The sequence below is a fragment of the Centropristis striata genome, chromosome 2, assembly GCF_030273125.1.
Source record: "Centropristis striata isolate RG_2023a ecotype Rhode Island chromosome 2, C.striata_1.0, whole genome shotgun sequence".
Taxonomy (NCBI): Eukaryota; Metazoa; Chordata; class Actinopteri; order Perciformes; family Serranidae; genus Centropristis; species Centropristis striata.
The window spans coordinates 8,695,197-8,720,717 of NC_081518.1; the positions used below are offsets into that span (position 1 = coordinate 8,695,197).

The 25,521-nt window shown below is 38.7% G+C and overlaps 1 protein-coding gene across 1 annotated transcript in view; it reads right to left on the reverse strand.

The window, feature by feature from the left end:
- The window catches only part of gpc5a (glypican 5a), a 162,108-nt gene extending 138,425 nt beyond the window's left edge, over positions 1 to 23,683 (reverse strand). Inside the window, exons 1-2 of the mRNA XM_059358340.1 lie at positions 22,982 to 23,683; positions 17,061 to 17,222 (exon numbers count right to left, since the gene is read on the reverse strand). Of these exons, the coding sequence (XP_059214323.1) occupies positions 17,061 to 17,222; positions 22,982 to 23,132 (313 nt within the window). The 5' untranslated portion in view covers positions 23,133 to 23,683. The remainder of the gene's footprint in view (positions 1 to 17,060; positions 17,223 to 22,981) is intronic.
- Between the last annotated feature and the right edge of the window lie 1,838 nt (positions 23,684 to 25,521).

A 25,521-nucleotide genomic window follows, 5' to 3' on the forward strand; every position in this document is an offset into this window, starting at 1 on the left:
CTGCTGCTCCTCTCTCCTTCTCCTCCAGAAGGCTTAAAAGTCAATATTTGAGGATCTGTTGCAGCTCTCGAGCACTTCAAAGAGCACAGAGCAGCGCTGTGAACATGGCCTTTAATATGCCGTGCAGGAAAAGAAGCAGAGAGGGTCAATAAAGTGGGGCACAAGTACTTCTTGTAGGGAAGTGTGTGCACGTGTGTGAGTGTGTCATATATGTATGGGCTGAATACCTTTCATACATGCATATGTAGGAACACGGGTCAGGTTTAACACACGCATAGAAACCCAGACAGACAGAGAGCGAGCTGCCACAGTTTTAAGAGCCAGAGTGAAAATAATAATATCATAATAAAGCTTTCATTAGCTTTCAAAGGTGGCTCTGTGTGAGGCTGTGGAGGGTTTCCTGCTGCTGGCCTTTGGGAGCTGTTAGAAGCCGGTGAAGGAGCCAACGGGGCTGTCATAAGCCTGAATAGAGAGCCTAATGCGCACAGCACGCCACTGATTACTCTATTGAACTGGATAATTACATTAGATTTATAAAAAGATGATATGGAACATTAGGTTCAAGGAGCTGTGTAATTTCACCTTGTTGACTGGCCTACAAAAGAGGAGCCATTATGTTATTGATTAACTTCTAATTATAATAGCTCTTAACTAAGCATATGACTTATGCATTCTGGCATCAATGCAAGAATAACTTGTTAAAAGCGTAGGAGACGAGTTTGAGACGGTGAAGTCAGAGGATAATTTTAACAGCAGTTAAGTGACGTGCATTAAAGCTTATTTTGTTCTTCAACATTTGGCGTTTCATATTCATACATTTTGGATTGTTTCCAGTGTGTCGGTGACAAATGATGAGCTATTTGCTATGTCTGGACAGCCTTTAGTAGGTTTTGAAAAATATGAGGTTTTTCAGTTCAGTTGAGGCTGCAGATTTTAGAGGTTGTAATATGTAGCAAAATGCCTTTTGGTGTTTGTAAACACAGCATTTTTTTAAATTGGCCACCTAAAGCAACGGTGGTCGAGTGAGCTAGACAGTGAATGAAGAGAGGGATCAGAGTTAGCAAAAGAAACACAGTAAGTCAGAGAAATTCAACATTATTTTTGATTGTTTCACTGCAGTCATGTTCTAAAGCACAAATTAACACCTCTACAGAACCGCAGGTGTCTCTTTGTTGGACAAAGCAGCTGAATCCCATTAACAGAACACAGCAAAATTAAAAGAGAAGAGAAATATATATGCAGACGGCAGCATCTCTGCAGAAACAGACATTGCCACATACTCCTAGTGATTATTTTTGTATGAGTTTTTGTATCTATACATTGTTTTGAGATTTTGTGCAAATGACACCTTGAATCTTTATTCATGTACAATTTTATTTTGAAGAGCAGATGGAAGCATCTTTCTTTTGTCTTCCTGTTGACTCAACAATAAAAGTAATAGCCTTTATTTAGACACAACTGCAGCCCAAGGTGCTGCACCTTTGTACTATGTGATAGAAAGAAAACAGAGTTTGAACTTCACATGAACTTAAACAAACAAGGATTCACTGGTTTTAGGGCTGCAACTGACAGTAGTTTTCATTATATTTTAACCTCTCAATTATTTTTTACAATCAATTAATCATTTAGTCTATACAATAAATGTCTGATGCACAGTACAATTTCCTGGAGGCCAAAGTGGCATTTTCAAAGGTCTTGTTCTCACCAACCAGCAGTAAAAAAAAGACATTTGAGAAGCTTAAACCAGACATTTTTATTAGATAAAGATGAATGAATAATCGTTTAAAAATAGCTAGCATTTGATAGATTAATTGACTAATCTTGTAAGCTCTCCTTGATTCAATTTTACATTTTTATGCTTTGTCTGTTCTTGTTTTTAACCACAATATGTCACAGTCATGTCCTTATGTATCCCGTGGATATCTGAAATTATCTGATATATAATGTTTAATGAATAAAACCAAATTAGATCACTTTATGGAAGTTTCTGGAGTTAACACACATTTTTGGATTAGATTCTGTGTGAATGAGTCTGAGAACAGTGGCGAAGCATTTTTAAAGTATGTTATTGTCGCACATGCGTGCAAAAACTAATCATGAATTCAGTGACGCTAAAATTGTCCCATTAAGTGTATCTGAACTAACTGAAGAAAACATATTTCAAAGTTTATATCAAACAGTCTCATCAGCGTTTTTTCCTTAAGGAGAGCATCAGACGCTGGACTCCCAGCAGTAAAAACAACATTCATTTGTCACTCATGCCAGGATACTAGTGATAAGAAGGACAATTATGCCATTATATCTGCTATGTAGGGGAGAAGGACAGGATGAGGGGGAAGAGCAGAAGAGGGGAGAGTGGGAGCAGACAGTAGGCTTGGTGTGTTGCTGTGTGTTGCTGTGTTTAGGATTTCATCGCCCAGACGACTACAGACTAATCCCTAGAGGCTCCTTCCTTACTTAGGAAATACTTCCTTCCGTCAGACTGGCAGAAAAAGTGATTTCGCCTCTCAAAACAACTACAGTGAAACAGAGAAGCACAATCTTTAAAAAAAAAAAACATGCCAAGAGTTTGAGGATATCAGACTCCTGTTTTCATAGGAACTGCACTGTGTTTGTGGTGACATTTCCTCTCAGTATCACATATAGACAGTCGTTTTTCTCAGTCAGATGTTGTGATGTACCAGAGTACAGCCCTAATTTGTGTCTGGTTTAAGTTGGACGTCTAAATTATTTAAAGAATTCTGGTTTAACTTGAAGACTACTTCCAGTAAAAGAGCCCATTATGGCCTGAACCGTTCACTTAACATACCACCAAATCAAAGTTACATGGTTTGTGTGGAAAGCTCCGAGTGTCAGCTCAGTCTTTGCTGTACACTGCTAACAGCTGTAAATTTTCTTAGCTGCGCTGTCAGCTCTCCTGCACAAATATCACACTGGAACATTACTCTGCCAGTCTGCACACAGCGCAGCGCTTTGTAAAACTGTGTAAATCTGTCATAAAGATCCAGTTCCTGTTTAGCAGCGTGCTGTATCATCTAATCTAGAAAATGGCCTTAAGACAACAGCCAGCAGCCATAAATCTCCATTTCAAACGGGCACACAGGAGACAAACAATGTAAAGTGCTGACTAGTGTGTGTATTTTTAGGGCTCATCTCTATGCAGTGAGTGGTTACAGTGCAGGGGGTGTGTGTGTGTGTGTGTGTGTGTGTGTGTGTGTGTGTGTGTGTGTGTGTGTGTGTGTGTGTGTGTGTGTGTGTGTGGAGACTAAATGCAAAACAGAGAAAGTCACTGTGCATGTGTGTTTTCATGTTGCTAAGTTTGTTTGACTGCTGATGTCCACCTCTGGGACACAGCTGGATTTGAAGAAGTGCATCAACTGAACTGGATCTCCTGAGCAGCAGCAACAAACTGAACACGCACACAGACAGACAGACACACACACACACACACACACACTGGATGATGGAGAGTCAGCAATTAGCTTCACGTCCGACACTGTAAAAGCACTCAAGGGTTTCTCTCGGAATGTCAGATGAGGATGCTGGGTATTAAAAAGTTATTTATAGAAAAAGACAATATAAAACTGCAGTGTGCATGCCTTAGGTTTCTGTGGTTCAAATCACTTAAACTAAAATAACAATCTGAAAGAGAAGAGTGAGGGCTGCTTTAAGACAACACAAAGAAAAAGTTCAACCTTTTGGGAGTTATAAAATTCTGAAAGTTAGAGAAGACTGATAGCACTCTATATTTGTCCATTGATTAATTTACAGCAAATAGCCTTAGCTTAGCATAAAGACTGGAAACTGGTGGAACAGCAACTTAGAAGGTAATGTTGTGAACTATTCCTTCGTTAATTTATCAGAATTAAACGAAAAATGAGTTCCAGATAGGGAAAATTCACATGAACACCACATCAACTTGGAGCAGCAACTCAGAAAGTCTGTAAGAATGTTGTCAATGAAAATGAAATATATCAAGTTAAAAAAGTAAATGTAGGGTTCTTGAAAATAAATCTTTTATGAATTGACATATTGCATATCAATGTGTTGCTCATGTGTAATTTGTAATGTGATATTAGGTTGAAATTGTGAGTAACTGTCCATGTAGAGTGAAGTAATTAATTAGCATTAACCCTGATAACAGGTAAAGCAATTATTTTTATGATTAGGATTTAATGTGTTCTAAGCAATATAATAAAAACTTCTTTGCAGCGTCCATGTTTCCAGAAAGAAAGAACAAGAAACAGTCCAGAAGATGACCCGCCTGAAATTAAATTGTTGTTTTTTTACAGTTATTCATTTTTGTCTAAATTAAGAATGTAAAATATAAAATGTTAATTGCCTGTTCGCAAAACTCCCTTGAACGGTCCTCGTCCAATCCTACCTTAGCAACTGTTACCAAGAGAAGAATCTTGAAGTCGCTTTGGATAAAAGCGTCTGCTAAATGACTAAATGTAAATGTAAGAATGTCCGTCAAGCTTTGAGATCTGCTGACAGTCTTGGGAGCTTGACGTACATAGCAACAGTAACTAAGGGGGCGGAGCTTTCACAAATGGACAATTAGTGACCTTTAGAGGCTCTGATTGGTGTATTTTGTTACCTTTTTACAGAGCGAGAAATACCTGTCTCCCTTTGTTGGCAGTCTTTGTGCTCAGCTAAGCTAACTGGTAGCTTCATACGTAACTGGCAGATATAAGATATCAATCTCTTTATCTTTTTAACACTCTACCAGAGAAGAAAGTATTTCCCCTAAAATGTTAAACTATCCCTGTGAGTGCAGAGAATGGTTACACGGTTAGAAAGCTGCTCCGCTAACCAGCATGACAGACACAGGAGACAGAGGCAAAAACAGCCGTGGTTCGTCTGACTACGTTGTTTCTTTGGAGCAGCCAAACGCTTGGATTGTTGAAGGGTATTGACTCTGAATAATCCTGCTTCCCTCTAAATCCTCATCCTCTGACTTCAAACACTGTGCAAAGACTTTCAATAGAATCTGGCATCCTCCCAACTTTCTCTCCGTCAGTCGCTCATTCTTCTTCTTCTTCACATTCTTTTTCACTCTCTGTCCTCCCCTGGATCAACTGTCCAGCCCTGAATCACAAAGCCAAGCCCAGATTCTGTGGAAATCTCGAGGAGAGGCCCCTGCGTTGGTTGGCATACACACACACACACACACACACTCCCCTTGTACGAGTGACAACAAAGAAGGCACGGCTGTAGACCCGGTGGACAAAGAGTCTGCTAAATGAAAGGTCCCACACAAAGGAGCAGAGAGCAGGTTAGAGAGGTTTTCAAGACCAGCTGTGAGAATCAACATATGAAATCTTCAAACAAATCCAGCCACCACTCAGAATACTCAGTATATTCAGTTTATGCACATATTCATCTTACAAGGTCTGAATGTTCAGAATCAGTGTTTCGCTCAAACTCAAGCCTTCCTATCTTTCACTGCCCACACAAACAAGAAGCACTCATAGCTTTTAATGCTTGAAAAGCACCAGGAGTCTTCTTTGTGGAGGGACTAATGGTTTGCTACTCTTGTGGAAAAACAAGACTAAGAGTCTGCATGAGACACAGGAGGGCTTTGAGGTAAATGCTAACATGCTCACAATAAAAATGCTAAGATGCTGATGTTCAGCAGGTATAATGTTTAACATCGTCACCTGGATAGGAAACTTTGGTATTTTTCAACCTGGAGCCTATTTTCCCATGGTGTTGTGTCTAAGTGACTAAGGCTGCGGTCAATGTCAAACACACACACACACACACACACTTTGTTATTGGTTGATGTGGAAAGTTTACCACAGTTGAACTTTGCTTTTCCACTGGTAGCGATTGTTTTTCCTTCTTTTCGCTCACATAAAATAGAATGGGAGGCAAAAATAATCACCAATGTTACATTTGCGAATGTGTGACCAGAGCCTCATGGGGATTTCAATTTTGGAAATTACATTGCGGCCCCTTTTGGTTGCAGTGATCTCACTCAATACTGAATCAATTTGAAAAAAGGTTGATCCTCTTAGTCACTTACACAAAAAACACATGGTAAAAATAGGCTCCAGGTTGAAAAATACTTAAGTTTCCCTTTAAATTTAGCATGTTAGCATGCTAACATTTGCTAATTAGCACTAAACTCAGAGCACAGTTGAGGCTGGTGACAATGTCACTGATTTTGCAGATATTTTCTCATAAACCAAAATATTAGACACATTAAAATACTGAACTGATGATAGCACTAAATAAAAAGATATTAAAAATATGACATTCTATGCAGAAACTTCACTCAAAACCATAAATGTCAACCTCATGGTGGCGCTAGAGGAAAAGTCGGGGGTCATTCATCATGCAGGGGCCATAAATATCTGCACACACCAGATATTTTGCAGGATGGGTGAAAATTTGATCTGCTTGTGGTGCTAAAGGAAAAGTCAGAATATCTCTTAAAGTCATTAGGATTTATCCTCTCAGGGAAAATGCTAATTCTTATGTCAATCCAGCCAATAGTTAGCATTTTTTCCATTCTGGACCAAAGTGGTGAACCAAATAGCCAACTGGCAGACAGACACTGCCATCCCTGCACAGGCATGCTGTCAGCCTGGCTTTAAAAGATTTAGAGATATGTCGCCAAGATGGTATGATTAAACAGATGTCTTTTATCTCACACCTCTTGAAATGTTGCATCAGGTCTTTCGCATGATTTCTGACAGGATAAAAACAGAAAGCAGCCTCTATGTGAGGCAGCCTGGTGTTTCTAGAGGAGAATGTAACACCAGGAATGCTCATTTTTCAAGACAAAAGATCTTAAAATGCAGAGCCCTATAAAAAGCAGCATATTTTCCCTGACTGAGGCGAGCAGCCAATTTGTGCCCAACATAGAAACTTTACTGGAAGGGAACACTGTGTTACTGTAGTCAGTGATGCAGCGCTGCTCAGGGCTGGTCACAGCACAATATCTGTCCTTGGTAAGAAATTACTGTTTTGAACTTGAAATTCTTGGAGAAATGTGGATTGCAAAGGAGCAGTTAGGTAAGTGTGGTGGCTGCTGCGGCGCTGCTTTTAGAACAACGTTTTCATGATATCTCTTGAGCAGCAGCCTCGTAATCACACTGAGGGGTTAAAGTAAATACAGAAGAAGTTTACCTTACTGGTGCAGTTAGAGGATTCTGTAAACCAGATAAGTGCAGCCTGACCAACCTGAGCTAAACTTCTTAATAGCAGATTACAGAGAAAATCTCCAGCCACAATATCTGTGATGAGCCTCACATATGAGTTTCACATAATTAACAAAATAGATTGATAAAATAAGGATATTTTGCCAAAAATCATTATGAATTTCAGCTCTAACTGACCCTTATTGACAAACAGCAGACTTTTCCCAGGAGAACGGGGTTAGTGCTCCATGTGAAAACAAAGGTAAAATACTTTTTACATAACTTACATAACTTACGTAACTTACGTAACTTTCATGGCTCACGTCACCCTCGTAACTACTTCACTTCCAGGAATTAACATACATTCATTTACTTTTTAAACACTTTTATAACACCTTACCAGGAAGTTTTTGCCTTAAACCTACATCAGTGGTTTTGTAGGCGAAACTCACAGAAATTGCAGCCTTTTTTACAACCGCGAATCGTACATGTATGTATAATGACCTCTGCGCTATTTTTAGAAAACTCTGCGGTACTGTGAGTCACGAAACATTCATTTTAGCTCATATGTGTCGTTATGGGTGTTATTGTCTCTTCTGTCGGTTAGGTTGGAGATCTTGTTGAAATGTGGTAATGTCAGTTATTTAGCTCAAACAACATGTTTTTAGGAATATTCACTATGTACATTTTGGCACAAGCCTGTCTACAAGGCAGGTAATGATGCAGGACCTGCCTTCAGGCCCAAACAAATTTCCTATTAATGAATATGAGGCCTTGGGAGCCCCAGAGGCACCAAGCTTCGGGGCAGTTGCCCGTGTTGCCCAACTTGTGATCCAGCTTTGCCTCGAGGGGCGAGTAGCGATGCTTGCAGACTCAAGTGGCTCCCAAAAACACACAGCATGTATAGCTGCTTCTCAAAGTGCGGCCCTCAGAAAGATTTTGAACATGACATGATATGCATGTGATATTATTTTCATCATCAGCGGTTCATGTCAAAACTTTCACTTTCAATAGCTTATATTTAATAAACTACTGCATCAAACTGTGCCCCCCCTAACGAGCGTCTGCCTGTGCCCCTCAATCATTTTCCAGCTCTGAGTCATCAAAACTTTAAGAACCCCTGTAGCCAAAGCACATTACAACACAGAGTTACAGGTACACCGATAGCTGACAGTCATCGACCAATAAGACAAATATTATGATTTAAATAATGTATTTAGGGGTGCACCGATTGCAATTTTCTGGCCGATCACCGATTTTTAAAAAGCCTGACCGGCCGATACCAAATTTTTTATAACTCACAGCATACACCTTCAATGCTTGAATCTTATTTTATTGAAAAACAATAACACAACAGTATTTTTCTTTAACAAATAAAGGAAATCACAATGTCTGAGGTAGTTAATAAAATATTGAACTTAAAATAAATAGCAACAATTTACAGGACAAACTAACAAAAGAACTGCAAGCATAAATAAAGTGTCCTGAGTTTTTGGTTTTGTTATAGTACAACATACATACAACACAGTCGTGCAGAAGTATGCGTACGTGCAGATGCACTTTCAGACCTTTGCGGAGGTAGATCGCTAGGTAGATCGCTAGATAAGATCGGTTTGACGTAAAAGAATCAGCCCCCCTAAATGTATTACTTAATTACTTATAGGGAATATTATCATTATCGGAGCAGCCCATAAGACGAACTCCCCAACTACACGATCACTGTCCATTGTGATGCTTCGCTGTGGACATCACCCTTCATGCAGCATGGAGTTATAAACACCCTAGAGGAGGAAACTCACATCTTCATTGTTTAAAAAAATTGCGGCTTTACACCTACAGACCTTTGATTGACATCCTGAACCAACATTTTAATGTCTATCCCACATGATAAATAAAAATAGTGGAACTGCTCAGTGCCAGACCCCACAAGCCTGTTTGATGGTCATGTTTCTCCAAATGTTGAGATTTTTAATTTAATGAAAGAGAAGGCTGAAGGATTAAGTGTTCTCTTATGGGTTAAGTAAAAAAAACACATCTCAAGCTAAATAAACTATTTAAAACCACACTGAACACATAAAAAATGCATTAAAACGAAGCTGAAAATGTTGTTTTTCTAAGCTCATGAAAAGTTGACATTTTGCAAGATTTCCTCTTAGATATTTGATTTTGACATATACTTTTTTTTATACAGTTCCTGGGTCTTACAGAATGCTCATATAGTATTTGCAGTCAAAGATGAAACACCATCTTATCTAAAAGTCTTAATGCCAGGAGATGTGCCTCAGGAGTCAGCATATCTGGAGGTCAAAGTTGAAGTTTAGTTTAACTTGCTGGCCGTCTGCTGCATGATTTTTTTTTCAATCAAATTCGAAAATATTCCTTTATAGGACTCAAACCCAGGATGTTGTGGGAAGCAGTGGTTATATGGTATGGGCGTTAGCCAACTGAGTGCTGTCTTTGCTGGACGTAACACAAGCAGACCTTGTGCACCAAAAAAGAAACACTGCTACCAAAAAAAACATTAAAACATCATCTGTCTAATCAGCAGCAATCAAAACAACTTCACTTCTTCCCCCGCTGAGACCTCCCTGTTGGGCACAGAGTGTGTTGCTGTAATTTGTTGTCTGATTGTGGTCTCCTTTCAGTCAGACTGAGGGCCACTGCCATTCAAATATACTTTTTTTTAGTACAACGAGGAAAAAGAAGGGCAGTGGATTCTTTAAAAGCTAGTAAACAGAAACACAATCAGCATTTATGAGTGCAAATAGCAAGTCCTGAGTACAACAGGCTGACTTTCCACTTTCCACAAAAACCAGCACTCAGCCCTGCCTGTTTGATCTCACATTCATCAGGACTACTTGTGTTCCTGACAAAACAGTAGCTCACAATTAGAAGCAGAGCAAATATAAAAGCAAAGGTTGACTAACTGTGTCTGCGGGGTTCCTGTGTCTCATGTTGACTACAACATTTTTCCTTCCCAGGCTGGAAACCAAAATGAAACATCGACTGGGAGGACAGCCACAAGCCACAGTGTGTCAATGGTGCAGCTTCATGCCACAAACATTCAAATAAAAGCAGCATTCGATTTATGACGTGACTTATCAAGTGGTCATGTAGTATCGGTGCTGGCTTTAAGATGAATCATGGGATATTAAAAAACACATTTTTGCACGACTATCTCTGGTCTCTTTATGTTGCCTTTGTTCTTGAAAAATGAATATGAAGTACTGACCAACTCCAGCCTTTACTTCTGAACATGAAGTATGTCTGCATACACAGCATAAGTAGGTATAGTTTTAGTTTTTGGAGACATTTAAGCTCAACAATGTCTGTGCATGCATGGAGCAAGAGCCAGGACTGGAACCAAGCCCGGCTCTGTCCACCAATAAACAAAAATACCAACACCTCTTAATCTCACAAATAAGCCCATTGGGTCTAGTCGTGTGTCAACAAACAGAAATGTAATAATTAGTAGCTGCACTGAGTGAGTCTTCACTGGTTCCCTGCTGCATTCAGTCTTTATGCTAAGCTAGGCTAATCCCTTGCAGGCTCTGGCTAAATACTTAAAAGAGTGAAGTGGTGTGTCGATCATCACCTGTTCTCATAGTTTGACATTTTGGGAAATTTGCTCTTCTGATAATATAATTCTCAATAGCAAAGTGGATAAACATATTACTCTAAATAACAGTCACAAGCCAAATGCTAAAAACAGTAGTTTAGATGTTTACAATTGCCATTTTTAGGCTAGCTCTTATTAAAGTAATATTTCAATCAATTAAGGTTGTTCATTGAATTCAGGCTCAGTTGAACGATGACAGCATTACAACTAAGTCCTCCCCTTCTTACATCACATGAGGAAGGACACTGATTGTATTATTAACAGACATTGGAGTATACTTCAGGTTGGCAGTCGACACAAGGCAACACGCTGATTTAATAGTTCCTCAAATCAAAGCTTGTCCCAGAGGATCATCCCTTTGATCTGCTGATCTCAAGACGTTTTGCTGTGACTGTAGCGCCCCTCCTCAGACAGCCTCTCAGGCATCTCAACAGCTGATTCATAGCGGGCTCTGTTTCTGAGTTTTATTGACTCCTGCCCCACGGGGCGCTGGGATTGCACAGGTTGGTTGCCATGGATGTAAGACAAACCTGCGCAGGGTGAAAAAAGATCTCCCCTGAAGCCCCGCTCAGCAGGCTGCATATTTGTGCATTGTGTGGACGACGTGCGGGAACCTCACAACCGGTGAATGAAAACATGCGGCCCTGAGAGACCTACCGACAGACCAGGAGCAAAAGTGATGTGCTGCAAAGCTCAAAGGCCGTCTGCCTGACAGTGAGCCCTCAACTTTGTCTTTATTCTTTCCATTTTATCCGCCCCAGTTGCCCAGCTATCTCGTGGCTGTGAAATGACTTGGAAAAGGCAGCAGTCAGGTTCATTTAAGGACGAGATATTGAAAAGTTGAGACACATTTCTCTGAAGAAAAGAGAAAAATGTAATGAGCCATTAGGGTGCTTTGAAGCTCTGCTCATAATTAACAGCTCAAGCTTTTGTTTTCGCTTTATTTGTGTTACTCAAAGTTTTGAGCGCTTTTTCTACACATGCCCTTGAAGATTTTTATAACTGTGGCCCATTACAAGCAGAAAAACATCAAGTCCCAGAGGAAAAAACATTTTAAATAGCATTTTATTGGTTGGTGTTATTTCTCAGTGTCTCCTGAGTGTTTCAGACTGTTATCCATCTACATTCCTCTAATTTCTTCATCCCCCTTCTCCCTTCAGCTGGATCATATAAACATGCCTAATTGAAGGCTTTGCACAAAACAAATGACCACATTAGCCTGCCCCCTTTTAACTCGTCCTTCTTCCTGTCTGTGGTTGTAATGCATTATACACTCTGCTTGTTCTCTGTTGTCTCTCAAATTACAGCGCAGGCTGCCAATCATTTGGAGACTAAAATCTCAGGGACTTGTTTTTCCTACTGAACCCCAACCCACTCACCTCCTCAGAGGGAAATATTTCTTCCTGTACTCCACCAAAGTGTTTATGATGAAGCAGAACAGTAATACTGCAGAGGGCAGCCAGTCAGCGTAGAATTTTATTTCAATTTCAAAACAATCTGTAAAGTTGTTGGCCCGTTTCCACTTCCATTATAATCTGAAAACAGCCCAAACAAAACTCACAGTCACACAAGATGAATAACAAACAATTCACTCAAATTAATTCAGCATCATTGAACACTCCCTGGATAGGAAAGACGGATTAAATGCTTGACTTGTGTTTCTTTTATGTCTGCACATGAACAGCAAAACAGCTCTTTTTTTCCACTCTGTTAAGATCTAAGAACCTGCCAGACATTTCTGTCTCTCCGTGCTTCCCATACATATGGTGCCACACTGAGTTTTCTCCATGTGACAAAGGCTCTTAAAACCTCTACGGCCAAATAGAACAATGCCACGTGGGTGGCTCCATGTGTGTGTGTGTGTGTGTGTGTGTGTGTGTGTGTGTGTGTGTGTAAACAGATATTGTAGGCTGTGAGTGAAAAAGTCTGCATCAACATTTGAACAAGCATCAGCTTTCGCCAGCACAGATTTACTTCAATAACAAGACAAACAAAACAAACAGGTGGAGACCTAAAGTAATGTTTTTTAAATTTGTACTCTGGCCTGATTAAGTTATGATAAATATAAACCACTATCATATACATTTGTCCTAATAATATATGGTTTAAAAACAGAAAAATAGCTTTCAAGGAAAGACGTGTCTGGATACACTTTTTCTCCAACAGTTGGTGGCAGTATCAGGCCAACAAACAAAATAATGCGCCAACAAATTAAGCAAATGAGAAGACTGCTATCAAGCAACATGGACGGATTATAGAACTGGATATGGTGCCGCCACTCAGCCTTGCAGCCAAACATCCCCCTGTGGCCCAAAAAGCATTTTCCCTATAGAGCACTACAGTAAAAGAGACTGCTGTAAAACTGTTGACAGGACACCTCGAACTGCAAACAAGGTCAATTATGACTCTTTCTATTTTGAAAGTTTGATCGATGGCAGTTTTATGGTTGTGAAAACTTTCCTTGAGCTGAGAAAAGCATTTTTTTTAAATCTGTGATGTCATCACAATATAAAGTCTATGGGCCGAAAGGGAACTTGCAGACGAGGTAAGCCAAAGTAAACTTTTTTGGCATACAGTGATGGAAAAAATTATTAGACCATTGTTTTATTCAATTTCTTGTTAATTTGAATGCCTGGTACAACTAAAGGTACATTTGTTTGGACAAATATAATGATAACAAAAATAGCTCATAAGAGTTTAATTTAAGAGCTGAAATCTAGCTATTTTCCATGGTTTTCTTGATAATAACCTAAAATCATTATCAAGAAAATCAAAGAAAGCAAGGAGAAAACATTTTTTCCTATCCATGACTGCATGTGCCAGGCAAGCTATTTCCATAGGAATGAATAGGCGGCATCTTTGGGCCCGATATCTAGTTCTAAATAATACATCGAAGCAAAAACAATGCAGGATTTAAAAAAGAAATCAGCTTTGCCAATGTTGTTGTATCAAGAACAAACTGCACTATGGATACATAAAAAGAACTGGACACAAAGTTGGAGATGGTCCCTGTTCATTCCTATGAAAGTCGCTCATGTGGTGCATAAAGCCAAAAAAGAATGCATGGGCCAAGGTTCAATAAAACAAACTCTTGACTCCTGAACAAACTCTCTCTTTTGGTGAATTTCACAACTTTAAGGACATAATGACTTAAAAAGTGCTATTCAAGTGTTTGTACTGGGACATTTATGTAGCCAAACAAAATAAATGATCTGCTGATTTATGTATGTCTCTTTAACAATTTAGGTCTCTTAGGTCTAGGAAAAAGTCCTTTTTTGGCCCAATGGCATCATGTGACGGATCCTGAAGCTGCAATTACACAATTTGGCCACCACATCAAATTAGCTTGAAACCCCAGTGTTGTTCCTGGGGGCTCTTACTGTTGATAAGGCCTCCATGGACTCACCAAACTCACCAGTTTATTTTGGTGAGAAATTGAATGTAAATATATATTTTGTTTGTGTAGTTGAAAACACTACAGGGCAGCTTCAAACAATTAGTCAGTATACATAATATTGATGGGTTTTTTTCTTTTAGAAACAAGTGATTTTGCAAGAAAATATTAAACATGGTATTAGTTCTGGTTCCAGCTTCTCAAATGTGAATATTTTCTGTTTTCTGAGGGGAGTTCTGGACTGTTGGTTGTCAGTATTCTATAAATCAATCAAATACTAATCTGATTGGTCAATATTGAAAATAACAGTTTGCAGCCCTTGTCTTGACTGCAATTAAATCAACCACAAAAACAACTTAGGAACACAACATAATGACTTAATAAATGTAACATTCGGAGCAATTTCAGTGCTGCTGTGCCTCCAGTGTAAGTCCTAAATTGCTGAGCGTCTGTTGCCACTTGTGTTACGCAGCCTGGATGTTGGAAGCAGCCGCCAGTGTTTGTTGACTGATGGGAGCTGATGTTGACAGGGAACTCTGTTTGGTTTGGCAGCAGAGCACACTGGCTGCCATTCCACAGATGAAACCATGTAAGTATTTTCAAATGGCAGCCTTATTTGACTTGCCCTGTGCGAAACAACAAGCCAGCTCTTGAGACTGTTACGAAAACTTGAAGTAACTTGAAGGAATGAGAATTTTAGACCAAAACCAACAATACAAGGATCCACCTTACAAGTACCATCTGTGATTGATTAGAAATTGCTCCATGCATAAATGGTCCATGCTGTTGCACTGGATGTTCTTTCATTTGACTCAATCCAACATGCACTCTCCTGCTGCTGTACGTACTCACTAGAGCACTAAATGTGTATTCATCATCTGCTGGAAATAGTCCCCAACAAATATAGTCCTTACAGCTGTTTAAAGATTTACTTTTTACTTCTTCAGTTCGGGGCAGAGTGCCACAGAAGGTAGAGAAGTCAAAATGCATTGAGAGTTGAAATACCATGTTCTGCTTTTCATGAGATTCCACAATAAGACATTTTTACAAAATAAGAGCCCAACCTATTTTATCAGCCGATATTGGCCGATCACAGAATATATTGTATCTAACGGTAGGCATATATGTTTTCTAACACATGCTAATATGAAAACTTTTTTTACAGAACATATAATATATGATACAGAAAACAATACTTGGGGTGACTTATAAATAGTATCATTTAACTAATTGTTTTATTTTTATTCATTTGAATGGTCAGCAGTTGACTGATGAATTACTGATGTTTATTAAGATTTATTTTTTTTAAACCTTCATTTTATCAGTGTTCATTCCTAGAAGTGGTTGACAATGTAATGCATGTATGTAGAAAAATGTTATATGGTCTTTCATAAAGTTATTTGTATAAGAAAGGAGCCTTCTGAGTACTTTTGCAGAGTCATATTGGTGCAAATATGTGCATAATCTGCAAGGAAAAGGTCTATTTTCATCTTAAAATGTATAATTTTTCATTCTGTTGATTTGCTATGATGATAATTATTTTAATTGTTGCTTATCAATAACTTCAATCTTGTGTATTTTTTGTCGTTTTTTTATCCTTATACAAATGTTTATGTATATTTTTATATATTTTTATGCTCCCGAGGGTGCTCTTGGTAGAGGGGTGGTAGGTATGGATTATGGGAGGCACAGTATGGGGTAATGTTTCTTCAAGTTCTGTATGCTTGTAGATTTGTATGTGGGTTTGATTGGCTATTATGTTTATATAAATAACAAAACTCCTTAAAGTTATTTTAAAAAGGCACTATATTGGTCAGCATATTGGTAATAGTTGATTTTCTTTCCCTCTAAATTTGAAATTTCAAACTGCCTCTAACAACTTTCAAAAGCCTGGTTGCAGCTTTGTCCTCAGTTATTTTAAAAAGGTGCCACGCTTCATAAACATAATCATAAATGCTGAGTATTTTAGTTCACCTTCAGACACATCAAACATGTGACGACACAAACAGGGCATTGCCCCTGCAAACCTCAACTAAAACACTGTGATCACGCCGAGACTCTCCTATAAATCATTTGAGTTTGGGAGGAGGATAACTGCACGTCTTTAAAACCGAGAGACGTCGTTAAAGAGAATTGGCTTAATGATATGTCTGAGACTGTACATTCGAGTCATAAGCTCTGTATTTGTTGCCCACTCATTTCAGCCGTCATATGACAGCCATCAGCTGGAGTGGGAGAAACAGCCCACACTGGGCAGGGAGAGAAAAGACAGAAGCAAGTTGTTGCCTGTAGATTAACTGTCAGTCATGATGGAAAGGAATGGAAAACAATGAGAGAGAGAAAGAGAGAGAGAGAGGTTTCGGGGATGGATGGCAGCCTGTTTAGGACATGTGTGTGATGGGATAACTGGGTTCCAGTACTCTAAATATGAGGATTTGATTTTAGTTATCAGGGCAGAGAAGGGGGACACCTTGCACAGGAAGAGAAGCTATTAGTAAAAGCCCCGGTACATATCTCTGACAGACATTCACCCTTACAGATGGCCTCCTGAGTCTCCAACAGGAACAGCCAACCTATCTAATCTCCAGATCAGAGTGTAGCGGTAGATCTGGAAGGAGGACAGACCCTCCTCTGTTTGCTCTGAAGTGGAGCCTCGCTGCACGCACACACACACACACACACACTGACTCATCCAGTGTTTTTACAACACCCACACAAACCCGAAACTCCTAAATGTGCACTCCAACTCGGAAACATACACAAACATCTACACACGTACAATTATCCACGTAAACATTTGCACTCTCATCTCAGAGCGTGTTTATGAAGTTTTAACTTTACAACAGGGATGACTAAACACACACACACACACACACACAGAGAAGTTAACTCCTACCTTGAAAAGCAGCCACATTGCGCGAGATGAGGAACTTGAGGCTGGAGCTGGACGTCTGGAGGAGGTTCTGGATGTCTCTCCGGGCCGCCACCTGGTACTTCTCCTCCATCTTTTTGGTGCAGCAGGTCAGGTTCTTGGACATACACACCTGGAGGTCTGAGCCTAGGAGTCATTGAGATTAAATGTTACAACCTTAACCCTTAATAGGGCACTCATTGAAATACTTGCAAATTCCAAATTTCAACCCTAGAGAATATTGGAGGATATTACATACTGCCAGAATGTGCTGTGGAATGTGTAAAAAAAAAACAGACGGACCCAGGGGAGGGGGGTAATATTTTGAGAAGAAAGTTTACGAGATTAAAGTGGCAAATCTACGAGAGAAAAATTAGCAGATTTATGAGATTTAAAGTGGTGAATCTGCAGGAAAAAAGTGGCTTTTTTTCCCACTTTTTTCTCGTAGATCTGTCTATAATAACCTATTTCGGCTTTGCACAGCCAATACTGATAAGATGCTGATAATTTCACATTTTTGTGTAAGAAAAAAACCTGGCAGTTATAAGGTTTAGATGTAGCCAAGTCTAGTCAAATGTATTTTCTATTAGAGCCCAACAGATACATCAGTTGATTGATATCTGTATATATGCTGTCTGATATGTGTTGTTATGAAAACTTTTTTACACAATATATAATACAGAAAATGTTGCTTGGTGTGATTTAGAAATGGTGTTAGCTATTCTTTTTTTTTCTTTTGAATAGTCAGCTATTGACTGAAACTAAACAGTAATGATGTTTATTTAGCTATTTTTATTCATATTTATTCTGTATTTTCTCAGTTATGTTTTTATAGAATAAGCTAGCTGTAATGCATTGTTTGTATGATGTATAACAACGATAAATATTGTTTCATAAAGTCTTATGTTTAAAAGGTAGCTCTCTGGGTTCCTTTACAGAGAAAAATCAGTGCACAATCCAGATAAAAAAAGGTCTATTTTCATTGCAGTTCAAAAAATTACTATATCAGCCAACATATCGGTTATCAATAAATTTCCCCCTCTGAAATCAGTATCGGCATCGGTCTCAAAAATCTCATATTGGTTGGCCTCTATAGCACATTTAAACAAAACGAGTTGACCAAAGTGCTTTACAAACAGGCAGAATAAAACAGAGCAGACAGCAAAGATCATGCGTGTAAACAGGCAGAGTTGAAGACATAATGAGTAATACAAAACTAATAAACAGCCATAATAAAAGGCCAGTTAGTATTTGTGTGTACCAATTGTACGGTTAAGTGTTTCCAGTATGTAGTTTGGTGTCATTTAAAGAGTTTTAGGCATTTTCTGATTATCCAAACAATTTTGTGAATCACAAATATTTTGGCCAGGATATAATCATAACATGCATTTTTTTCAAATTGCCCCATTCAAGACATGTATCAATTACAGATACTGTCTTTGTTTGGATTAGGAATCTTTTTGTGTGTGTAGTAAACAGAACATGTTTTATCAAGATAAAGAAAAGTCTTTTGGATTTTTCAGTTTTTTAAAAGACCTTCTGTTTATTTCCCAGAGAAAGGAATGCTTATCTCTGTGACTTGAATGTAATACTGCTAATAACGTGAGAGGCATACACTGAGGCTGAGGATTTACATGCTCTCCTTAAGGTGCTCCACTTTCTTTACACATTCCACAAGTCAGGTGGATTTGACACCTCAGACTGCCCGAAGGCGAAGCGTGGATAAGTGAGAGCGTCTAACTATCTTCTGTATTATCTGTATGATAAACTGGCAGCTGTCCAAAGTGACAAGCAGCTTCCTTTAGCAGCATTCATCCACAGAGTCTAAAGCCGTGAAATCCATCCAGTGGAGATATTTCACTCAGAGAGACAAAAGTCAACTTGTGGAGGCAAAGTCAGAGGGTCATCACGGTCAAAATATCATGACAATTGATGTCGCTATATCAGGAACAGAATCAGAAATACTTTATTGATCCACAGAGGGAAATTCTGTTTCACTCCAGTTACTCCAACAAGAATAACTGGAGAAACAAGAGAAATTCATTCAAACATTCAGATGGAACAATGTGGTGGATTAACTGGCTGTAGGGCAGTCCTTTATACTATTTTTTGCAAATATTTATATAAATATAAAGCATTGCTCAATGACATTGTATTTGAATATTTGCTTTGGCTGAAGTGGCTACTGAGCATGACATTTCTCTATTTTTGGCTCAATTGGACGGCAAAGTGCTGCAGTTAGAAAAAAGCAGTAAAAACTCTCCTGTTTAGCTTAAACAGGAAAAACTGCAACATGTTTCTTCCAGTTTAATTAAAGGCAATTATTTTAAGAATCCTGTTACTCCACAGTATTGGAAAAAAGGATATCCAAAGCCTAAAAATTCAATACTTCCCCACAAAGTTAGTCTGTTGGTCAGCCAGTTAGGCCCCAACATTCAGTGATTTACATCCAAGAGATGCACAAAAAAACATGAATAACGTGCATAAAAAGTGCATTAGGGCAAATCTGAATGAATAGTAGAGCTACTTTTTAAAAATACTAGGTGATCAAGACCTTGACAGTTATTCTGGTCATTTTTATAACCATCATGGAGGCACACAGTGGTAAGGTAAGGGCAAACACAATGGTTATGCATTTCTAGCAAGTTAAAATATGCTTCACTCAGAGAGACAAAAGTCAACTTGTGGAGGCAAAGTCAGAGGGTCATCACAGTCAAAATATCATGACAATTGATGTCGCTATATCAGGAAGAGAATCAGAAATACTGCATTGATCCACAGAGGGAAATTCTGTTTCACTCCAGTTACTCCAACAAGAATAACTGGAGAAACTAGAGAACTACATTCAAACATTCAGTTTGGAACCATGTGGTGAATTAACTGGCTGTAGGGCCGTCCTTAATACAATTTTCTGCAAATATTTGAATATTTGCTTTGGCTGAAGTGGCTACTGAGCATGACATTTTTCCATTTTTGGCTCAATTGGATGGCACAATTTTATAATAAGGAAGGAATAAGGAAAAAGGAAGTAAAAAAATCTCCTGTTTAGCTTTAAACAGAGGAAAAACTGCCACATGTCTCCTCCAGTTTAATTAAAGGCAATTGTTTTTAAAAATCCTGTTACTCCACAGTATTGGAAACAAGGATATCCGAAGCCTAAAAATTCAATACCTCCCCAAAAAGTTTGAATGTTGGGGCCTAACTGGCTGACCAACAAACTGTGATTTACATCCAAGAGATGCACAAATTAACTAAGAACAGGATGCATAAAAAGTGCATTAGGGCAAATCTCTTTTGAAATACTAAGTGATCAAGACCTTGACAGTTATTTCTGGTCATTTTCTAACCATCATGGCGGCACACAGTGGTAAAGTAAAGGCAAACACAATAGTTATGCATTTCTAGCAAGTTAAAATATGCTTAAATGGAGCAAGAAAACCAAAACACGTAGATCCTGAGAGGAGATCTGATTCAAAGCGTTATCTCCTCAGCGTTAAGCGATGTCTCAGGTTTTTCCACTAGGAACAAATGTAAGCAATCCGCACACATACGGGGGGACAATCAAAACATCTGAAAAGAGACCCAAAACTGTGCAAAAGCCTCTCTGACATGCCTAGGCAGAGTGTGCAGAGCTGCTGCCAGAGACGCTATCAGCTCCCTGCGAGGTTCAAGAAGAGTGAGTGAGGAGGGAGCAGAGCAGGCGATGGCACACGTGGAGGAATTCAAACTCTCCCAGATAAGACAACTTGAAAGAGCCCCGGGTCTTGCTTCTTCTTTTTTTTTCAAAACCTAAATGCTTCCCAGAACTATTGCGTCAAAAAGCAGCTTTTGTTGGCCGAGGTGATAGACTTCTAAATCGCTGTGTTTTGACCTAAACTGAAGCCTGTTTGGCACTTCTTATTAGAAAACATGGGAACAGCTCTCTCTCAGATTCCTGGAATATCTGGAGGTTATTTTTCACAAGCCCAGGCTCAATTATAGATAACCTCTAAAAATCATGCTCTAAGATCGACTATACCTCTGGCTGTCTCCCATTACACTATCTGATGTATTTCACCGCACTAATCTGAATCCATCAGGGAAACGATTAACATCTTTGCAAAGTCTAGATGCATTTGTAGTTGTTTTTCGCTGCCAGAAAAGGTCAGCGGAGGTGCAGTTTAAACAGTAGCAAGTGTTATTACAGGGTTAAGTAGCTCCTGAGCTTATCATCGCTGCTGCAGGAGGCTCCCACTGACTGCGCACAATTTATCTCGGAGAAAGTAGAAACACAGCAGAGATTTAGATCCACACAGGCTCACTTAAGGAGCAGGAGTGGTGATGGCATTATAGGGGTTATTTAGAGGTTTAGGAGGCATTTAAGGAATTTCTGTCAATGTAATCAGTTTCTTCACAGCGGCAGAGGAAACAGGGTGGTGAAGTTTGTGGGGAGCAGTTTGTGGCAGGATGGTAGTCAACACCATTAAGATTTACTTTTCCAAGAGAAAGCAGCAACAGCAGCAGCAAGTCGTCCGGTCATTGACAGCCCACATGAAATATCCACACCCATAATTCCCTCCTAAATCGTGTAGAGAAGTATCACGTGGGATTACATTTATGGGTGGCGTTCAGAAAGTTAAGTGAAGCCTAGTTTACCTAACTTTACACAAAATAATTCCTGTTTATCCCCCCGCAAGCCACTTATCTGCTTTAGACAGCTGAAAGGAGCAGAGTTTGGGGTTTTTTTTCATCACGGCCAACAAGTAATCTGAGCAGCCTTAGTTCCTGGATTAAAACAGCATTTTATTTTAGACAATAAAATAAAGTCATGTAAACAATAAGTAGCACTAAGAAAAACTATTTCTGAGCATTTGAAATATTTCAGCATTTATTATGAATCCGAAACTCTGCTCAATATGTCCAAAGATTAGATATCACTCAAATAAATAAATATCACTAAAATAACTTGTATGCAGGTAATTTAAGACACAGTATTTCCTCCAAATATCTAGGATTTAAAATTGACTTAAAAAGATGCACTTTAAACAACATTTAAACACTTTTTCAAGCACTCTTTAAGTATTTCAATGTGAATTTTCAAGGTTTTTCAGAAGCTTACAGCTGTGGTAAATTACCTATTTATATAGAGTACATCTCGTATATAAAGTACACTGATTATTTGACTTTTGCTTCATATAAAATCAGATGTGATTGGGCTATAAACTACTAAAATTATGTTTGTGACAGTTACTACAGAAGGGTGACACAATTAAGAAAAACAATTTATCGTGTTTCAAAATGTGTAGTCTGTTTGTAAGTAAACTTGGCATCTTATATGATGAAAATTCAAGCAGTTTTAAGCACTTTATTCAAAATCCAGGCATTATTTAAGGATTTTCCAGGACACATAGAAACCCTGATTTGAAATATTGCAATATTTATTATAAACCTGACACCTTGCTTAACATAAACTACCGATGAGGTCATCCAAAAGCAGCATTTGAAGACTTTTGCAGGATTTGAAGATTTAAAGAAATTCCTCCAAATATCTTGATTTGAAGTGACACATAAAGATGCACTTTAAGCAGCTTAAAGATCTCATGCAGCCTGCTTGTCTATATAATTATCATGACTGCACACACGCCTCTAAAATGTGTTTTAAAAGGTGTGTTTTGTAACTACAAAGAGTTCTTGAAGAAGCCGAAAATGACAGGATAAAAAAGCAGGGAGGTAATGTGGTGTTGAATGACTTTTCAGACATTAGTTTCAATCAGTGGGTGCCATGTTGATGCTTTGGATGCTATGAAGATGTAAAAGAAGAAAACGTGCAAATGATTCATTTAAATGAGACATCATTTGATGCATGGGGATTAAACTGCAGGGGAAACCCAAGTAAAGCAGACAGAAACACACCGCTGCTAACATACCTGGTCTGGGGCTCAAAGGCAGTAATTGATTTGGTCCAATTTGTCTGAGTTGGAAAACTTTCCGCACTTCGTCGCATCTGTTTGGACTCCCAAACCCGAATCCAGAGCAGCACGCCAGGAAGATGACGGAGTTCATCCACAGCACTCCCATTTTTTAGTAAAATCCAAGGTTAATACTCCTCAAAAAAAAACACAGCTTGTATGGAAGTTCGCGTTTCTTCTGTCCGCTCAGGTGAGTCGCGTCCACATCTCAGGTTTCAGGGTTCAGCGTCGACCATGTGGGGTGTGTGTGTGTGTGTGTGTGTGTGTGTGTGTTTGTGTCGAGGAAATGCTCCGGATAACCATTTCAGTCAACACACACACGGAGAGAAAGTTGCAGCGGTGTGACGAGTCTGTATGAAAGCGGCATGTTGTCCAAGTTGGCTGGACCGACGGTAGAGGCGGTACCGTGAAACGTTACCTGCACTCCGCGGCTGGATGAGCGGCTGAGCTGCGGCCTGACAGCGCCATCTAGTGGACCAGGCCCTGCTTTGATTTAAAACTCCATGTGTTCTTTTAATGATAATTAAGTAAGGCCTATAAAAGCCTCACTGTAGCGGCTACAGATATGAAGTACATAAGAAAAACCGATTCAACAGAATTTATGGTTGGTTAATCATTTTTATTTAAATTATCTTAAGGATTAATATCGTGGATTTCACTGTATTTATAAGCCCTACTGTTCATTTCAACCAATACTCTTATAGACCATTCTGTCTTTAACACTTCTAGTTCTAAATTATTACTAAACATATTGATTTTTATTCATTTCAATTTTATATATATTGTAACATTGAGAATGGAGTGCTTAATTCTATAGTTTTTCTCTGTCTAGATTAGGAGAAACTGTAATTTAACCATATTTCCCCTTGTGGATCAATAAAATATTTGAATGATTTAAGGGATTTATTCTTGGATTGGTTTATAAGAGCATGAGTGATCTCAATTTTAAAAATGTAGGAGGCATTTTTCATTTGTTTATTACAACTACCAGATTCTTTGTTTAATTTAAAAAAAAATAAAAAAGTTAAGGTGTTTCAATGACAGGTGCATGGATAATAATTTTGACTATATGGCTTCCATTTTTTGGTCTTACATGATGCAAAACTTGTCTTTTCTCCTCAGTAAATCCCAACAAATTTCAACATGAGCTTGCACTAAAAATTATGGAAATTTTGAACTTCTCTCTGCCTTTTATTACTTGTGTGGTCCAGTGGTTTCTAATAAGAAAAAGGAAGTTCCAAGGCCAAACTTAAACCAAACTACAGATTTCAAGAACTTCATGTGGTCCTGGTCATTTCACATTTTAAGCATATGCCTTGCTTGGCATGTAAATATACAAAACTAAGACCAATCATTTTACCCACAGTACAACTATCACTAGTAGTGTATGTGTACTCCTGTGATACACCTGCTGTCATTCTGGGCTTTATTCCTACAAATATTTCTGGTGTTCACCACAGACTGCAAAATTTATTATATTAATACAAGATTAAAACACTTAGCCTGTAAAAATATGTTGGGAAACATGATCCCCTACATCTTGATGACAAAGGTGGTCAACATGACACCTCTTTTCCTCAGTTCAATCACTGTCTCATGCATTACAAAAGTAATACTACAAATTAAGACCCTTTGAAAAGCTTAAATTTACAGTCTAACCACATAAGTCAATTGTTTATGGCCCAATCCAATAAATGTGAGATTTGCATAATAAAGCATTCAGGAGGAGAGAAGAAAATTGTACGGAATTTAATACATTTAATTTACAATTAACCAACCAATACATCACATTGTTTCATACACACCAAAATAGAAAAACATTAAATATAGTTGGAGGACAGTAGTTTTCTAATAAACATTCAGGTCAGTTCCATCTCCTCGTTCCTATACAGGCCGGGACAAGTGCAATACCTCCAGGTACACAGCATTGCTACTAATCCCCACCTGCACAGGAAGGGACATCTCATAAAATGTCATACACATCCAAGTATGTGCAAATACCCACCGTGCAGTAGAAAACAATCTTGATGAAAAACAATCCAGTTTGGCAGAGCATATTTCACCAACCTAGTCAGTTTTGCATGGATTTGCACAGCGAACATCAGTTAAAGCTGAATGCAAACCAGCAAAACTGACCAAGTGATGAGTAACAGTTTGTCGACAATTAGGAAAAATCTTCGAGAAAGAAGCAGTTAGTTAGAAGTACTTCAAGTGCTTACATTGCAGTAGATAGGAGAAAAACACTACCTGCACTATAAGCACTTTAGCACTGCTGAAACTAAGTCACTTGAGAACTGGCTGGGTTTTAAAATAGCGTTTACATGTGTTTTATGCAAACAGGTTGGATTTGATGTGACACCCCCAAAACCTAAAAACAAAAAAAATCAAATAAAAATAACAGGTGGAGAGCAAGCAGGCCACCATCAGTTTTGCATAGATTTGCACAACTCATCTATTCTTGTAGTGCAACTATGCAAAACTAGCAGAGAACTGCAAGA